A 19,240-nucleotide genomic window follows, 5' to 3' on the forward strand; every position below is an offset into this window, starting at 1 on the left:
TGCCTAGGATGGAGGGAGGAAATAGTTGTAGTAGGAAGGTGGATATATTGGATGGGGCAGGAAAAGGAAATGGGGTTTTTTTCAGCTCCTCCTAAGTTACATCTTTTTAGACTGGATTTATTACTCACTTTAAATGTTGTGAATTTACAGAGAAGGCATTGTACACACATTAAAAAGTAAGTACAAAAACAACCTCAAAAAAAACTTTTTTAAAAAGTGAGGTTTTATATGTACTTCCAGTGTCCTTCATTTGCAAAAATAATGGGGAGATGACTGTATATCTTATTTTTGGCATATAAGTAGCCATTCAAAAGTTTTAAAACTGACCCTTGGGAACCAGACACGGTGGCTCATCCTATAATCCCAGCAACTCACAAGGCTGAGTCGGGAAATTCATGAGTTCCAGGCCAGCCTAAGCAACTTAGCAGGATCTCACAAAACTAAAAATAAAAAGGGCTGGGAATGTAGCTCAGTATGGTAAAGTACCTCTGGGTTCATTTCCTAGTATCAAAAAACAAAAACAAAACAAACAAACAGACTCTTAAAGTGGAGAGTGGCTCATTGCCTCCTTTCACTCCTGCATGCAGCTTCTTCTAAAACGCATTCCAAAAGGAATGAAGTAAGGCATGCAGGAAAATCCTAAGGATCTCACTCCAAAGAAGTTCTGCTCAGAGCTCTACCATCTGGCTCCAGAATAGTAGAAGAGATAGGGTCTACTGTATGAAAGTACAGGTCCTAGATCTCAGATTGACCTTAATGTAGTGGGACTACACTTATATTCCAGGATATACAGTTAGATTGTAATTTTTGAAGAACTCACTGGGTGTAAGAACCTTCATCCATGAAAACTGTGTGTATGTGTGTTTGTCGGGGAGGTAGGGTGGGAGTGTTCATTTGAACAAAAACATTGCATGGAAAGTAGGATTGTGGGAAGGATGTGTTGCTTTCTGAGCTGTGGAGTATTAATCTCTGCTTTGGGGAAGGACCTGTCTTTAGGTTCTTGAAAAGAAAGAGGGAGACCTCTAATATCACAGGGGTTTTTTGTTTGTTTGTTTGTTTGTTTGTTTTGCCCAGCTCAACTATAGAAAATCTCAGTGGGTTACTTTTGATTGAATTTTGGCAGATAAAATTTTCATATTCCTCTGTTCCTCTCTTACATTTGCTTGATTTGTAACAGAATAATTTCCCTGCTGGGAGCCCTGAGCGGCTTCAGGATTTAAAATCCACAGTGGATTTGCTGACCAGCATTACTTTCTTCAGAATGAAGGTAAGGATGAAATGGGCTGATTTGCTAGGCTGAAGATGTGACCACAGGAGAGTAAGAATCACTGGGCAGAGCTGGTGGATACAGGATTCTCTAAGCTTACATTTCCATACATCTGTTCCCTGGGTTACTTCTGAGAGAGTACATAGACAGTAGGAAAACAAGGATGAGTTGTAAATTCTCCCCATCAGTTTTCCTGGCAATTTCATCACAGAGCAAGGTCTAGGAACACAGAAATGAATGGAAGACTCTAGTGGGTTTGGGGAATGCTGGGGAGGATATCATACATAGGTGAGCAGGACCCTGAGCCTGTATTTCTTCTATCAATCAACAGGTACAAGAACTGCAGAGCCCTCCAAGAGCCAGCCAGGTGGTAAAGGATTGTGTGAAGGCCTGTTTGAACTCCACATATGAGTATATCTTCAACAACTGCCATGACTTATACAACCACCAGTACCAGCTGGTAAGAAATTTGGGGTTAAGTGGGGCCAGCTGACTATAACTCTTTGGAGCCTGAGATTTCTTTTTTTTTCAAGAAGCATAGTGGAAGGAGCTCAGGACAAAGTCCTTGATGTGCTCAGTGTAAATGAGTTATAGATTATGAAATATCTAAACCATGTGAGACATTTGTGGATTAGCAGGGACGCTTGGACAAAATGTGACACCTGAGTTGAACAGAAATAGCAATAAGTTTTACTTTCGTGCTGAAGAAAGTGAATCTATATTTAAGCACAGTTGAGGTGTTCAGTAGTGGAATTCTCAGTTTGTTGTGGTCATTTTTTCTTGCTGAAGGTTAATTTTTTTTCTGACTCATAGTGATCACTATAAGGTCTGTGCTGCCTTCCCCTGAGATCTGTTGCTGTCCCTCTGCACTCCTGGCTCATGAAAGTCTAACTTTTCTCTCTGGTCACTTTTGTCTGCAATGTCTTCTGTGGTATAATTCACCATCTAATTCTCAAGGCCAACCTGCTCCTTCTGTGAGGCTGTGCTGTTTCACCTGTTTTAGGCTGGCATCCTAAATCAGTGCCTGATGACACTATCTATTTCTAGATCCTTCAAATTTTACATATATTTCCCCAGACCCCTTGGCCCCCATTTAAAAACCTAGACTTCCTTCTAGATCCAATTACTCAGTTACCGTTTCTGTCTTAGTAATATCTTGATAGCCGTACAGAGTAGCTTTCCTTCAGTTTAACAAATAATATGTTGTTTGTCTGTCCTAGGCCAGGTCTGAGGAAAGCACAGTACTCCTTTAGTAAGTTCAGTCTTATGAGCATATATGTAACTGTAATCAAAGTAGTCTGTTAGAAGGATCTCTTTTAAAGAGATAAGGATGAAAGGATTCCAAGGAGGAAGTCACTCTTGATCAGATATGAGGGAAAGCTACATAAAACAAGGGGCATTTGAGATAGACTTTGAAAGGTAATAGGACCAAATAATAAGACTCTATTGATCTAAATTTATTGAGCATTTATCCTTTAACTCTATTTTTAATGCTTCCTAGGAGAACCTTAGTAAAGACTAAGATCTTGCTGCTTCCTCTCATTCCCAAATGTGCTTTTTGCAGCAGTCATATATTTAAAGCTTCCTTCTTTTAAGGTTTATAAAAATTGGTTCTGACAGCTATGGGAGGTTTTTCTGGGGTCCTTGTTTTGCTTGCTATATTCTGGGTTCCTCTGTTAACCATCTATGAATTCTCTCATGTGGTGGGGGGAACACCATCATCACTTTTGATCTTTCAACTATGCAGATATTGATTTGAATATTTGGTCCCTGTGCTCCAGCCTGAGAATAAACTGCAGACTTTGAAGAGGGCCTGAAAATTATACAAATACTTGCTTTAGTCTTTTTTATTTTGCTATCTGCCTTTTTCTTTTTCTCATTCTAATTTTCTTATTGTTCAATATTTACACTGGGGAAAAACTTTGATATTGTTAATATTTCCATTACTGACCTTCAGTCATTACTGATTACTGGTTCAATCATCAATCCATTCATTTAACAAACAGGCAATTAGAGGTGTAAAGTTTAGTAAGACACATCTCTGCCTTAGGGGAGTTTATTGTTTACTGGAGATGGAAGCAAATTGCTACATTTATTGTTCTTTTTATTTTTATTATATTTTATTGTAGTTGTAGTTCTCTGATAGGTCTGTACTAGAGTTTCACAGAAAGTGCTCTGGGACCCCAGAGTAGTAGTATCTTAACCAGACTAGGGGTGTCAGGGAACATTTCACAGAAGTAAAGTTCAACTTGGGTTTTAAGGAAGGAGTAAGACATAGCTTCAAAAAGGGTCTGGAAGGAATGAGGAGAGTATACCATGTGAAGAAAATAGAATGTTTGGTAGCACAAAATTGTACATGAGTATGCTAATTTAAGAAAATAAAAGCAATTTAATTAGGATAGTTACAGCATCAGGCTTTGGAATTCAGCTATGTGGGAATCTTGGTTCTGCTATTTACAGTTATATGACCTTGAGCAAGTCATAAAACCTTGCTGTCCCCCAGTTTCATCATCTGAAAATGAAGGTGAAAATAATTCTACTCAATGGAGTTATTCTGAGAATCAAACAAGATAATAATGTGTAAAGTTCTTAGAGTGCCTGGTACTAAGGATATAGTGATCATGGTGTGGTGCTGGCTTCAACAGGAAAGAGAAGTGATGACATGAGGTTGAGAGAGGTCATATTCTGAAGAACATTTGTGTCAAGCTAAGGAGTTTAAACATAATTGAAGGCCTTTAAAAGACTTTAAGCAGAGGAATAACACTGAGATTTCTCTTATAGTAAGATCACTAAATACCTAGAGGAGGTATTGGAGTAAAGTTTAAAGACCAGTCAGGAGAACCTTGAATGATAAGAGCCAGCCAGGATTGTTTCAGAAAAAGTAAAAGGAAGAAATGTATATAAGTGATTTTAATGAGGTAGAATCAATAGGATTTAGATTCTGTCTTGGTTTCCGGTAACTTCTTAGTGATCCAGGTTTATTAAGGACTGTTAGAGACTTTGCAGTGACATGACATCACATTAAAGCCCTATTCTTGCCATTCTGGGCAGCTTCACCTTTGCCTTTGTCCCAGTGAGAAATAACATCCACTCCAATATCTCTATAGAAACTCCTACTTGTCCCTTCTGGGGTCTGAATGTGAAGTGGCCCCTCTTTTCCTGAGATCCACTCTTCCCTTGACTCTTTTCAAGCAAACTTTTTTCTTATCCAGCTAGGCAGTTAGCTTCTTAGATGCAGGTCTTCTCCCCAATGACCTTTAGTGGGTCAATAGAAGACTACCCTCCTGAAAATTAGGCCAAAAAGCATACAAGGTCTGGCTAGTAGTTCACACAGAATTAGAAGGAGCTTCTCAGAGCTGAGATATGTGTGTGTGGCAGGGTGGGGAGTGGGTGCTCAGAGAAGGGATACCACTAGAAGAGGGTGTCTGCAGAACTATACCTACTTAGGGAAACTAGAGAGGAGCTCACTTCATCCAGGGAGTCATCTACTGGAGCAAATGAGAAGGAGAAGGAAGAGGACCTTCGTGTCTCCTGGACTGACCAAGCTTGTCAGAGCAGTACCCTGGGCCTGGGAAGTGACCTTTTCAAGAGAAAAAGGGCCTCCTAGTAGTCACTCCTTTCATGGAACAGAGACAGTCTTATGGAACACAGGCTCAAGGAAGGGTCCCTGATCTAGAGGAAGGGGCTTGGGATGGGGAATAAAAAGAGAAAGATTTAAGATACTCTCCAATTCTTTTGTCTCTCACTGTCTACTCTGGAACAAGAAGCAGGAGCTACCTCTAGAGGAACAAGGTCCCAGCATTCGGAACCTGGATTTTTGGCCCAAACTCATCACACTCATTGTGTCAATCATAGAGGAAGATAAAAATTCCTATACACCTGTTCTGAACCAGTGAGTATTACCCTACATGACCCTGTCTGGTTGGTGATTGCTCTGTCCATCTGTCTAACAGCTTCTTTCTTTCCTATCTCTGTATGTTTACAGTGCCATCTCTTCCTCCTGTCCGTCAGTCTGTCCCTCTGTCCCTTGTATCTGTCTGGGTAACTGTTTCTGGAGACAGGTGTGGAAACATAATGGGGGGCTCTGCCCAGACTGAGCCAGCCTCCCTGGAGTGAGAGGCTACTGGGAGCCCTAGGGGATCCAGAGACCATGTGTGTATGTTTCTGTCCATTGTGATTAAAGTGGGACTTCATAGAGCCCACCCCCTTGCCTTTTCTCCTCAACCTTATTTAGCTTAGACCTGCCTTCACCCTCAACCCTCCTTTGGGTCTCAATTCCTTTCTTTTGGGGCATTTTCTCCCCTGGACCCTCGTTGCCTCAGGGGATCCCCTTTGCCCTTACTTGTCTTATCAGTCCCTGGATTCCTTTTCTCCATATGAAACTAGCTCTGTTCCCTTGGCTTCTCCTCACTTCAGTATGAACTCCCAAGTAGTAGGCATCTTGGAATTAATCACATCAAATAACTCTTGCCCTGTTCTCTGATTGTAGTTTCTTCTGTTATTCAGGTTTCCTCAGGAATTGAATGTGGGAAAAGTCAGCGCAGAAGTGATGTGGCATCTGTTTGCCCAAGACATGAAATACGCATTAGAGGGTAAGGGTCTGCCCAAGTCAGTGGGTTTTAGGCTCCTAGCCCAAGCACCTTGTAAGCTGTCCATTCCTCTCCTGGGCAACTATAAGTTCTGGGTAAATGGTGCAATGAGACTAGAGGGATTCTAGCCATGGTAGGAGGTGGACCTTAGGAGACTTTGGGTGGGCAGAGCTAAAGCCAAAGGAAATAATGGAAATGGCTCTGTGTGGAAACATAATAGGGGGCCCTGTAGGTGTACACTGAGATCAACTCATCCCATGGTGGGCATTCCCAGAAAGGTGGACTCCTCTTCCCAAACAAACCTTTTCCTTATCCAACTAGGCAAGTTAGCTTCCAAGAGAATGGTCTTGTGAAACTTATCCTTACCATTTTAAACAATCAGAGAACTTTAAATACATAGCTAGATGCTGTTATTTTCTCATACTGGGCACTGACTGCCCTGACTTTCCTAGAAAGCTGCTGTGGATTAATGTGACAAAGCCAGTTCTTTCCTTATTACTTCTATAGAGCAGGGCCACAGATGTTATTATTCATCTCATTCATTTAGCTTATTCTTTTTTTCGATTCCTACCTTGGTCCACAAAGATACCACTCCCTACCTGTGTCATCTTCCCACCTGTACCCATCTGTGCTCACCTATTTAGCTGTCTTTCCTGTCTGTCTGTATAGGTTAGTCTAGCTCCCTAAAGTAGATCTAGGAGAAGGAGGACCTGGGGCAAGCACATAGTAGAGTCTGGATCTGTTATTTGGGTGGCTTGCAGAGGAAATGGCTAACACTCATACTCTCAAAACTTAATGAGGTTTAGAAGCAATTAATTTTGAGGTTGAAAGAAACCTTGAAGATCTGTGTTAAATTTGTGAAAACCACAGACTACACACATGCATTCTGTAATTCAACCCCAGAGCAGGGGATGTATCCTGCCCACACTGGGTCTGTCCCAAGGCTATAGCACATTCACCTCTCAGTCTAGCGAGAAGGTCACCAGTCCTCTTTCAGGCAACATTCAACAAACTTGATGCATTTGGTTCCAGTTCTGGAAGAACTCCAGCTCCAGTGGGTTTGGGGGAAAACATAAATAACCATGAAAAATAAATCATTTCCATAAGTAAGGGGTAGTGCATGATGGAGAAGAGTTTTTCAGACCAAAATATCTGAAGAGCTAAGTTAATTTAAAAGGGGAAACCCAGGGGCTGGGCTCTAAGCATTTTCCTGGTGCCAGCAATCAACTTTCTTTTATCAATCATATGTAGGGTTCTAGGTGAGATATCTTTTCAAAGGGAGTTCTGCTAATGTTTAAAACAAGCACCAGCTAGGCACTGTGGGGCATGCCTGTAATCCCAGCTACTTGAGCACCTGAGGCAAGAGGATAACAAAGTTTGAGGGCAGCCTGGGGAATTTAGTGAGACTGTATCTCAAAATAAAAATTTTAAAAAGGGCTGGGTAAGTAACTCAGTGGTAGAGTACTTACCTAGCATGTATGAAGTCCTGCGTTCAATCCCTGGTACTATAAAAAACAAACAAAATAAACCACAAAAGAAGTTAAAAACTGCTTTAAGAGAATGAACAACTGTATTGGTTTCAAGTCTCACACTACTTATTTAGCAGTGTGACCTTGGACAGAGCTGCTTAATTTCTATGAGCTCCCCTTTTCTGATCTGCAAAATGGGAGTGATGATGGCATGGATTTCATTGAGCTGATGAAACAACTGAGGTATATAGGATATAGTTAGCATATTGCCTGGCACTTAGCACTAAATAAGCCATTAAAAACAATAAGAGGGGGCTGGAGGTATATCTCAGTGGTTGAATGCTTGCCTTACACATGAAAGTCACTGGGTTCAATCCTCAGCACCATACAAAAATAAACAAATCAAAAATAAAGGCATTGTGTGCATCTACAACTGAAAAAATATTAAAATTAAAGACAATAAGAAATCATTATAGGCAAAGATCAATGAACAGAATTTCTTTTTCTTTTTGCAGTACTGAGGATTGAAACCGGGCGCTCTATACCACTGAGCCACACTCCCAACTATTTTTATTTTTTATTTTGAGACAGTTTCTCACTAAGTTAATGAGGCTGACTTCAAACTGTGTTCTTCTTACCACAGCCTCCCAAGTTCCTAGGATTACAGCATGAGCCACCCCACACAAAGTAGAATTTTAACAAGATTTTACTCCTGTAAAACGGAGCAGCTGGAACAGGGAGAGGTGGAAGCAGAGAACATAGATAGTGAAGGGCTATTATAACAATTTAGGGATGAAGGGCTGGCCCTGGGATTAGAGCAGAGGAATGGAAAGGAAAAAATGGCCTTCAGTAGACATTAAAAGAAGTGATTGCTAGACCTAGTGATTCCTAGAATATGGATGGCAAATGAAGGAGAGACACCTGGATAATAAAAGGACAGCATTGATGATGATTGTGAAACGACAACTTAAGATGCTGTCCTTTACCAAGTATTTTCTAAATAGACTTTATTGGCATATAATTTATATATAATCAAGTAAATGTACTTTAAGAATGCAATTTGATAAATTTATGGAAATAGTAGTTCAGTTTGATTAGCATTTCAGAGAGTAGACAGATCAGTGAGAGATGAGGATGGAGAGATATGACAGAATTAAATCATAAGAGGTTGTAAGCCATGTTTAGGCTTCTGGACTTCATCCTGAGGCAGATGGGAACCATTGGCATGTTAAACAAGGGATTGACATGATCAGATTTATCATGGAAAGGCCACTCACTATGGCTACACTATGGAGAGTAATCTGAAGGGGAATGAGGCTGTCGTGGTAGTCCAGGTGGTGGTGATGAGACCTAGGCAGGTAATAGTATGACTTGAAGGAAATGGAGACATTTTGGAGGTAAAATCATCAGGGGTTGGTGATTTAACTGGATGTGAGTATAGAGGAAGAAGAAAGAATTTAGGATAATACTCAGCATTGGACAAGAGGGTAAGATTGATTGGTATACTGTGTTCAACTTCACCTGGAGATGTTAAGATAGTGAGAGATGGAGACTAAAGTTAGATTATGCACAATGAAATGTTGCATCAAAACCTTTCCTAAAAATTATCAGAACCAAAGAGAGATTTGGGGATATATCATCAGACTAGATAGTTAAAATCATAAGGTTGAAAAAACTTTCTAAGGATGAAAAATGGAAGGAGCACAGCAGAAGTCAGGGCAAGAAGGTTATGCAAACAAGATTACCCCTTCTGGCAGATTAACCCCAGCACCAGCAGCAACAGCAACCTCAAGCAACTTTTTCCTTGGACCTTGTTAGAATGTTGAACATGTTTTAACACTCATCCGTTAGTGTTTATACCACAGAAGTTAATGTTTATTATAGAAATTGGGACCTGGATCCAGAGAACAGATAATGGATTGACAGAGAAAGTAAGAATTATATGTAAATATAGTAACTTTTAGGTGGCTGGAAGGAAGAATTAGGAACAGCCCTGCCCTCATTTCCAGTGAGTTGTTACAGAATGGAGGAAGGGGCCACTGGTGCTGCCTTTTCAAGTTTCTAGGTTTAGAACTGGTTCAAGGACAGAGGGGCTGGGGTGGAGAAGAGGGGTCTCTATTATGTCCCTGAGTTTTCCACTCTTTGTTGCTCATTGGTGTCTTTGCTCTGTCACAAGCAACCACTGTCATTCGTATTCGAAAAGTCCTCTTTCCTGGTGGTAAGAACTTTTGGTTGTTGTCCCTTTGCCTCTAGTCTTGTACCTTTTCCTTTTCCTGCTCACTGCTTCATAGAAGAGACAGCAAATGCAACTTCAGGTTGGAATGGTGCTGCCTATAGTACCAAGAGATGAAAGACCTGGGAACAAAAGTCTCTTGCAGCTGAATCCCAGGCTTCCATTTCCTCCCCAAGTGTCTGCTATACTAATTTACAAGAGCCAGCAGCCCCAGATTGGATGTTCTGCCTTGACATGGAGGAACATCACCTGTGGCATCCCAAAGTTGAGCAACATAGTCCCCAAGGACACCAGCCTCTTCTCTGTTGCTTAGTATTTTTCCCCCATTTGCTTGCCTTTGCCATTATGTTATGCCACCACACAGTTGGCTTTTATTATTGAAATTAATGCTTCAGTTCTCTAGGGGGTGGGGAATGAAGAGAACCTTGGCCAGTGCTCTGGACTCTGAGCCCAGCTGAGTGATCTGAATCCTAGATTTTCCAGAAGTCTCTGGAGATTCAGCTAGATGACCTTCCAAATCCATAATAATAGTCTGTTTTCTGCAGCATGATGGCCTTTGCTTCTGGCTGTGTTTCCATAGTTTCCAAACTGACTATACTTCCTACTTTGGTTTTCCCTGAATCTGTGTAGTTGTCATTAACCCATTCATGCCATATACAACTTCACATCTCTGCATTTAAGCCTGCCTGGAGGAATGGCTCGGCTACTAATATTTTCTTTAAAAATCTGGAAAACCATTGTCCCTCTACAGTCCTGAGCTGTGTCCTCAATGATCAGCATTAGCAGCTACAGCCCTTTCTCTTCTTCACCAGAGGCCAGTGACCTCACTCTGCACTTCACTCTGCACTTATGAAAGTTAGAACAAGAAGACTATAGGCTTCATCTGAAAATTGCTTATTTCTAGAGAAGATTTGGGCCGTTTTTTTAGAGAGTAGCTGAATAGAACACTGGTTGGAGAGATAGCTATGAGAAGGAGGTTGGGAATCACAAGTCTTCTGAGACATCTGGTAGAGCCACCTGACAGGATCTGTTACCTTGGAAAAGTTTGGGAACCATGGCCTCTGCTGCTCAGACCTGATCCAGCCTCCCTCCCCTCACTAGAGCATGAGAAAGACCGGCTGTGTAAGAGTGCTGACTACATGAACCTGCACTTCAAGGTGAAGTGGCTCCACAATGAATATGTGCAGGATCTGCCTGCCCTCCAGGGGCAGGTGCCTGAGTACCCAGTGTAAGTCATGTGGGCAGTACAGAGGGAGGGAAGAGGGCCCCCTGAGTGGATGGGGCTGGTATCCTCAATTCATTTCAGCAGGCCAGTCTTGGAACTGCTCATTCTGGGCACTAGTGTAGAAAGAGAAGAGTGTCAAAACATGCCCTGCCAGTCTGATGGAGCTCTCAAGCATTTAGCATATGCCAACCACTAGCTTCAACCCTCCGTTCTCCTGCTCTGGCTGTAGGTGGTTTGAGCAGTTTGTGCTACAGTGGCTGGATGAGAATGAGGATGTATCCCTTGAATTCCTGCGTGGGGCCCTGGAACGAGATAAGAAGGATGGGGTAAGTTGGAAGCCTAGGCTGCACCAGGGCCAGGCCAGGTCTCCCAGCATTTAGTTATTGGTAGAAGTTCCTGGGCTTCCACCAGGCTGGCTGTCCCTGCCCTTTAGAGTCCATAAGAGGGATATGGAGGGCCACTAAAGCACCCCTGCTGGCCAGAGCTCTTTCAGACCCTATAAGCTTGAGAAAAGGTAGCAGCTGTGGATGGTGACCCCTGTGTATGGCCTTCCTTAGTTCCAGCAGACATCAGAGCATGCACTCTTTTCCTGCTCTGTGGTGGACATCTTCACGCAGCTCAATCAGAGCTTTGAGATCATCCGGAAGCTGGAATGCCCAGACCCCAACATCCTTGCCCACTACATGAGGAGATTTGCTAAGGTGACCATGACCCTCTCCCCCTTTCCCTTACCAACACTGTATGTACAACCTACTCTCTGTCGTTATTCAGCCCCTGTCTGCTAGGACTTCAGGTAAAACCTAGCATTAGCCCATTGCCATTTGCTTGTGTCTGGGGAAGATAGACCTGTCTCAGTGTTACTCTTGGGTTGAGAGGATATTTTGCCTCTTTGTGTGAGATTCCCCTTTTATTTCCCTGATCTTATTGTTCTGGAATGAGAAATACAACCTCAGGCAAGATCCTTTCAGGGAGAACAAAGGATTCCCACTCCTCTTCTTTCCTCCTCTTTTCTCAGACCATCGGGAAAGTGCTGATGGAATATGCAGACATCTTATCAAAGAACTTCCCAGATTATTGCACAAAAGAGAAACTGGTAAGGTCAGGCCCTGGGCATTTAAAGAAAGGAAATGAAGGACATTTGATTCCTTCCTGGCTTTTGAAGTTATCCTCACATGCTCTTGATTTCTGGGTCCCTCCCAAGCTTTGCTTGAGACCCATACCACAAGATAATAAGAACTTGACTGAGTTCCTCTGAGCCTCAGTTTGGTGCTTTATCCTCTACCAAGCTAGATCTTTGCTTGATCTTTTTTTAATTGAAGACATCCAGGGAGTTATAAAAGGTAATACTGTGAATATCTGTATACCATCCAACTTAAAGGAAAAAACATTTGCTTCTAGTATTCATTCAAGGAGAATTGTCTGAATTGGCTCCAAATCTTAGTGCTTAGGGAGAGACCCATGTAATATGTAAAGTCCCTGTGGCTTTGGAACAATGTTAAAGGGAGGGACCCTAGCCTAGTGGGTCCTGTGCTGAAAGGAGCCAAGATTCAATGGCTTTATCTGTCCCCGAAGCCCTGCATCCTGATGAACAACATGCAGCAATTGAGGGTCCAGTTGGAGAAAATGTTTGAAGCCATGGGAGGCAAGGAGGTAGGTCTTAGGGCTTGGGGTCACCGTACTTTCCCGTTATTCCTGAACTCTCTGGCCACAGACTATACTGTTTATTGATTAGGGATATGTTAGGAGGTTAGCTTGGGGTCTGGGCTGGCTTGATCTGAGAAGGGCATTGAGGTAAAGCTCTAGGAAGGAGTAGGCATTGGGATAAGATGTGAGGAGGGAGGAACAGGCATTGAGTTATAGCCCTAGGAGGGAGGAGCAGGCATATTGGGAAAAAGTTCCAGGAGGGAAGAGTAGGCACTGGGGTAAGGTCCTAGGAGAGAGGATTAGGGTTCAGAAGGGAAGAGGGTAAGAGAAGGAGCCTAGCCAGACCTACTTTCTGTGGATACAGCTAGATCCTGAAGCTGCAGACAGTCTGAAGGAACTGCAGGTGAAACTGAATACAGTTCTGGATGAGCTCAGCATGGTGTTTGGAAACAGGTCAGTGATCCTAAACATGGCTTTTGGAGCCAGGTGTGATCCCTGGCCAGTCCCAGAGCCCCTGCCCATACCCATTCAGCCAGCTACAGGTATGTTGGTCTTCCCTCTGCTCTTGTTGACTGTCCCTGCTGAAGCTATGCCGTGAGCATAGACATATGAGCTCGAATAGCTGGTGCTGCTCCAGGGTCAAGGTATGGGGGCAGGGGAGGACTGCACTGTAGGTACATGTGTAGCTTCCAGGTGCGGATCGATGAGTGTGTTCGACAAATGGCGGATATCCTGGGCCAGGTTCGGGGCACAGGAAATGCGTCCCCCAACGCCAGGGCTTCAGTGGCTCAGGATGCAGATAGTGTGTTGCGGCCTCTCATGGACTTTCTGGATGGCAAGTGAGTACAGCATTTAGGACTGTTCTTTGGGGACAAGCAAAACAGAGGCCATCAAACAGAGGAGCCTCTTGGGGATGGGGACTCCTGGACCCTCAGCATGGCCTCACTTTTTGACTGGACCTGCAGCCTCACACTCTTTGCCACTGTGTGTGAGAAGACAGTACTGAAGCGTGTCCTGAAGGAGCTCTGGCGGGTGGTGATGAACACAATGGAAAGAATGATTGTTCTGCCACCCCTCACAGACCAGACGGTAAGGACACCTCCCTCCCACTTCCTCCTGCTGTCTCACACTCCCACTTTTTGATGGAGTTTGGAGTCCCCTGCTTTTGACTGATCCCCTCTCTGCCCAGGGCACCCAGTTGATCTTCACTGCTGCCAAGGAGCTGAGCCATCTTTCCAAACTCAAGGTTCTTGGGATGTGGGGTCCTCCTGAAGCTGGGGAGAGGGTACCATGGGAGGAAGGCTATCTGGGCTTTGGATATTGAAGAGGAAGGGGAGGAGAGGAGTGGAATATACAGCCATGGGCTGGCAGTTGAGCCAAGACTTTCACGACCTCCTTGAGCTGTCCTTTATTACTGCTTTCTCTGGGGTTCCAGGACCATATGGTGCGAGAAGAAACACGGAATCTCACTCCAAAGCAGTGTGCTGTCCTCGACCTGGCCCTGGACACCATCAAGGTGGAGACCTCCCCCTTTCCAGATAGTCTTACCTCCACACACACACCTGGCCTTAGCATTCCACCCTGCCAGACTAGGTGTCCCTCAGGTTCTTACCACTCCACATTTAAATAAGTGGCCCTATGCATTAAAGGATACAAAGAAAGAGAATCAGATATGTTCCTAAATTCAAGACACTTAAGATTGGCAAGGTGGTAATAAGGCAGGTCCATGTGTACTGTGATTCAAGGCAGTTAGGCAAGGTATCAAGTTCCCTAAATTCAGAGGGATAAAAGCACTTTTGGCTATTCTCCCTGCCTGAAATGTTTTTTTTTTCCTATATCTGTGCCTGACCAAATAGACCTTTCTGTCAAACACTACCTCCAGGAATGTGGCTTTACCCTACTGCTGCTGCCAGACACCCCAAAGAGGACCTTCATCTTAGAAACTGTCCTGGCTTCTCTGAGAACAGCTGGGGAACTGCCACTCTGTGAGAGGGTGAATCAAGTGCTCATTTATCTTTCAGCAATACTTCCACGCGGGAGGCAATGGACTAAAGAAAACCTTCCTGGAGAAGAGCCCAGATCTGCAGTCTCTACGCTATGCTCTATCTCTGTACACACAGACTACAGACACTCTCATCAAGACCTTTGTGCGCTCCCAGACTGCCCAGGGTAAGGGCCTAAGAGCTTTGCATCCCCACCTTTTCCTCCCTTACTTATCTGCTTCTGGGAAGTCAGGATCTTCAAGCCCTTAGGGGTTTCTTCTTCAGAGGACTTTCAAACCTGAATCTCAGGATTTCTGGAGGGGATTTCAGTATTTACCCTAATCCATACATATACAAGGCAGGAGAATCATAGGGGCCTGGGAAATGGACCTGAAATTTCTTTCCCCAGACATCACCTGGCCAGTGCATGTTTATTGAGCTCATGAAGCATACCGTGTCTTGTGGGGACGGACACCCTATAATACTATATCTTTTCTCATGTCTGTTCTTATTTCTAGTCAAAGGAGCAAGAGAAGCAGGGATCAGCCTGGCTAAAGGGTTCAGGGAGAAATTTTACAAAACTGATTATCTATATAAGATCTGTAATATCACGGAAGATTTGAATTTATCTAAAAGGATTTTTCAGAACCATTGTTCTGTAATCTAGATTAAAAACAGAGGAAACTAGAAGAGGCACAGAGGAGGTGGCAGGGGATACACCTACAGGGAGAACAAGTATATATGTATGTTTTCTACCCATTTCTTTGTCGTTTAAAGGCCTAGGAAATTAGAGCCTACAACCTCTTACCCTGCTGGTCTTATATACCTTCTCTCTATATTTTACAACTGCTTCTGCCCATGATTCAGTTGATCTCCATCCAGAGAAGTCTAATGTGAAACACTGGGACACGGAACCCAGCTCTTGGACTTCTTTTTCCACCCTACTCCGTCTTTTTTGCTCCCCACAGTATTTGTAGTGCTGCTTTGAATGCCATAACTCCTTTAGCCTCTAACAATTCTTCTTTTTCTGTCCTATTGCTGCTACAACCTTTTGACTTGCCTGTCTTCACTCAGTATATGATGGGAAAGGTATTAGGTTTACTGCTAATGAGGACATTCGGCCGGAAAAGGGTATGTTATACATCTTGAAGATATGAATCTAACATGAGATAACACTGACCTCCTGTGAGCTGCTTATGCTGGGGAAGCTGAACCAGGTGTTGAGCTTCTCAAGACTTGAGAAGCTCTATCTTAAGTCTTGGAGATGAGCGATGTATTCATATAGCCCAGGAAGGGGTTCTCTTATTAACTCCCATCCTGTAATCAGAATTTTCTCACCTCTCCACCTCAGGACAAAGAAGGGATTTATCTGAGGTACAGAGTAGTGTTGTTTTCTCAAAATAGGGTGGGGCCTCTACTAAGAGGAACCTTCACATTGACTTCTCAGATTGAGACTATAAAGAGTTGTTCTGTGAAGGGGCCTAGATTTAAGTAAGACAAAGTCTTTTCAGTGAGGGCACCCTCCCAAGTAGGGGCCTCCAGAAACCCTGGGGATAAGTAGGAGGTTGCTACTTTTGTCTAAAAGGGACCCATAATGTTCTATTAAGAGACACTATAGGGTGGACATAGTTTACACACACAGGGGTAAATGTAGGGTGATGGCACTGTCCTCCCCAACATTTTTTAATGAAAAATTCTTCAGCCTAGGAGATAGAGGTTTGGGGATCCTGAGATATCCCTAGTACATTTTTTAAGAAAGTTTTTCTCCTAAGATGCTGTCATCTTAACTTGTGTTATAATGTATAATTATAATTCTTTATCTCCTAATTCTTTATCTCCTTTCTTTCCCTTCTCCCATTGCTTATTTTCCCATGGCTACTGTGGGTGATTGTTTCTTGCTTTAGGGTATAGGGTAGTGGCCCCCTAAACCCTCAGTGTTGCCTGGAATAATTGGTCCTAAAGACTTAGAGTTCTCCAATGGGTAATTATCCATCTGTCTGTTCCTCAGCATCTGGTGTAGATGATCCTGTGGGAGAAGTCTCTATTCAGGTGGACTTATTTACACACCCTGGTACTGGGGAGCACAAGGTTACAGTGAAAGGTGAGCAGTGTAAACTTATAAGTCTGACTTTTCTTGCCAGTAATTTCACTCATCAGTTGAAGGCAGAGGCTGCCCATCCCAGCCTTGCACCTCAGCTTTCCTCCAAGGGAAATGTCACCTGGGGCTTAAGAACTGGGAATACTTGGTGGGATCACTCACAGGTTTCCCTTGTTTGGGCAGTGGTGGCTGCCAGTGATCTCAAGTGGCAGACAGCAGGTATGTTCCGGCCTTTTGTGGAAGTGACCATGGTTGGCCCACACCAAAGTGATAAGAAGAGGAAATTCACAACCAAATCCAAGAGCAACAACTGGGCCCCCAAGTATAATGAGACATTTCACTTGTAAGTTGTGGGATGGGAAACCTGCAGGAGTCTAGTATGGGGGTTCCCTGGGGGGTAAGACTGCAGAGGTGGGGAGAGGAGGGATGGACTGGATGACAAACTGGGATGAGTTCAGCTGAAGACTCTCAGCTCTGGCCTCCTGCCTTCTACCCTGTACTCACAGCCTCCTGGGAAATGAAGAGGGTCCAGAGGCCTATGAGTTGCAGATATGTGTGAAGGATTACTGCTTTGCCCGGGAGGATCGCGTGCTAGGGCTGGCTGTGATGCCTCTGAGGGATGTGGCAGCCAAGGGCAGCTGTGCCTGCTGGTGCCCGTTGGGCCGGAAGATCCACATGGATGAGACAGGCATGACCATTCTCCGGATTCTGTCTCAGAGGAGCAATGACGAGGTGGCCCGAGAGTTTGTGAAACTCAAATCAGAGTCCCGTTCCATGGAAGAAGGCAGCTGAATACTCTTGGTGTATGTGTCCACCAGGCAGCACCTATTGCACAAATCAGCCAGTGGGGGCTAGTTGTATATCCAGCCTAGGGTCCTTGTAGTAAAGAGGCTGATCTCTTTGGTTAAGTATATTTAAGGAAATTTGGGGGACATTGAGAGTATGACTTTTTACAAAAAGCTTCATGAATTCCTGAGTAGCCAGTTTGTGGTACTAGGAGCTGGACTGTGGGAGCTACTGCCTTTAGAAATTTTCCACAAAGAGAGAGGGACAGACATTTCAGAAAGTGTCAGTCATTCTTGGTAGATACCCCTCTGCTCCACTTCCCATGTCTATACTTCTCCAAACCACACCTTATCCAGCTAGATACTCACATTCCAAGTATTAGAAGAACAAGTTTAGAGGACCTGGAGTTTGTTCCTGGCTGGCTAGATAGTCAGTGGAGCCTATAGATATTGCTGAGCTGTGTGATTTATATTGGAGAATGGGAAGGGAAGGAGCACACAGAATAGAATTTAATGTCTTTTGAGCAGAATCTACTGGTTTTGTATGGCTCCAATGAGAACAAGGCTTTGAAAATGAACAAGATACTTTCTGGAAATGAGCTGTGCTAATCTCTTCCCTCAGATTTTATCTGTCATGAATAGAAACAAGTTCACATGGTGCTTCAGAGCCCTGAGCAGACTATTTGTTTGGAACTCACATATCAGGGGCCATCTGCCCAGAGTCCCCTACCTCACCTCTATAGGCAGGGGAGTGATCCTGAAGACACAGGAGGTTGTTCTCTTGTGTATATACCTGAGAGTTAGCTGAAGGGTTTTCTTCTCGGTAGACCCGGAATAAAGCCAAAACTTGTGGAAACTAGAGAGGGTTGTCCTTATCTATGGCTGTATCTTCTGACTGCCTTCCTTCTTGCAGAAAGTTCTAGTCTTTGGCCTTTCTCCCTGTCATCAGGGTCAGCTGCTGGTCCCCTCATAGATGTTCAACCCTACAGAAGGAGCTTGGTCTCTGATCCCTCTGTACAGACTGGATGGAGAGGGCCTCAACATTCCATGGGAGGTCAGACAAATTCTTGCAGAGGGTCAGATGGACTTCCCAGGCCCTTGCTCAGAGATGTGACATGATCCTCTTGGATTTCCTCAATAGCAACCTCCTGAACTTCCTGAGGATTCAGCATTGTCCACAGCTGTACTGGCCAATATGTGAAACAAGAAACCAAGCATCTTTGCTGTTTTTAATTATTGTATGTGCCATTGTTACAGGAAATTATAGGCTAGTCTTTAATAAATTATCTTATAGCAGCCTTTGGAGTCTGGTAATTATGTGAATGGTAGAAAACTATAGAAACATGGGCTGGAGATGTGGCTCAGCAGTAGCGCGCTCGCCTGGCATGCGTGCGACCTGGGTTCGATCCTCAGCACCACATACCAACAAAGATGTTGTGTCCGCCGAGAACTAAAAAATAAATGTCAAAAATTCTCTCTCTCTCTCTCTCTCTCTCCTCTCTCACTCTCTCTTAAAAAAAAAAAAAGAAAAAGAAAACTATAGAAACAACCATCCTATATAATGGTAGCTTTTGGCCCAGTGGCTTCCCACTCATTCTCCCTTCCTATTCCCACAAATGATACAGCCTAAAGTGGTTCTGAATGAGCACCAAATAGTACAGCAGCAAGTGGGCTAGTATCTTGGCCTGGACCTGAGACCACCAACCAGTTTAATAGAATCATGTGTTAAAGTCATCTATAGGAAGGTATCAGCTTCCTGCAAAAGGTCCAGAAAAGTAGATGATGTGTGCCAGTGCTTCCTCTTTCCTTTGTCTTGGATTACTAGCCCTGCTATGAGATAAGGCAGGATCCTACCAGGAAAAGATGCTGAGGGCTGAGTCTGCCATGGCCAAAGGGTTAGGCCTAGGAGTACATACTGCCTTTCCTTTAGATTCTTTTCAAGGAAGAG

General features: G+C 43.7%; 1 protein-coding gene across 4 annotated transcripts in view; it reads left to right on the top strand.

Annotated features, from left to right (window-relative positions):
• Positions 1–18,551, top strand: part of Unc13b (unc-13 homolog B) — a 207,274-nt gene extending 188,723 nt beyond the window's left edge. For 2 of the 4 annotated variants that reach the window (XM_026415263.2, XM_077797061.1), the window contains 19 exons: positions 1,178–1,267; positions 1,599–1,727; positions 5,035–5,159; positions 5,774–5,859; positions 10,660–10,786; positions 11,013–11,109; positions 11,341–11,484; positions 11,799–11,876; positions 12,356–12,433; positions 12,792–12,880; positions 13,114–13,266; positions 13,393–13,516; positions 13,617–13,673; positions 13,863–13,943; positions 14,449–14,596; positions 15,484–15,540; positions 16,418–16,510; positions 16,691–16,850; positions 17,014–18,551. In XM_026415263.2, the coding sequence (XP_026271048.1) occupies positions 1,178–1,267; positions 1,599–1,727; positions 5,035–5,159; positions 5,774–5,859; positions 10,660–10,786; positions 11,013–11,109; positions 11,341–11,484; positions 11,799–11,876; positions 12,356–12,433; positions 12,792–12,880; positions 13,114–13,266; positions 13,393–13,516; positions 13,617–13,673; positions 13,863–13,943; positions 14,449–14,596; positions 15,484–15,540; positions 16,418–16,510; positions 16,691–16,850; positions 17,014–17,299 (2,202 nt within the window). In that variant the 3' untranslated portion in view covers positions 17,300–18,551. Of the gene's footprint in view, positions 1–1,177; positions 1,268–1,598; positions 1,728–5,031; positions 5,160–5,773; positions 5,860–10,659; positions 10,787–11,012; positions 11,110–11,340; positions 11,485–11,798; positions 11,877–12,355; positions 12,434–12,791; positions 12,881–13,113; positions 13,267–13,392; positions 13,517–13,616; positions 13,674–13,862; positions 13,944–14,448; positions 14,597–15,483; positions 15,541–16,417; positions 16,511–16,690; positions 16,851–17,013 lie in introns of all 4 variants that reach the window. The other 2 variants (XM_077797060.1, XM_026415255.2) reach the window with 2 other exon arrangements.
• Positions 18,552–19,240: the final 689 nt, after the last annotated feature.

The sequence above is a fragment of the Urocitellus parryii genome, chromosome 4 (genome assembly GCF_045843805.1).
Source record: "Urocitellus parryii isolate mUroPar1 chromosome 4, mUroPar1.hap1, whole genome shotgun sequence".
Classification (NCBI taxonomy): Eukaryota; Metazoa; Chordata; class Mammalia; order Rodentia; family Sciuridae; genus Urocitellus; species Urocitellus parryii.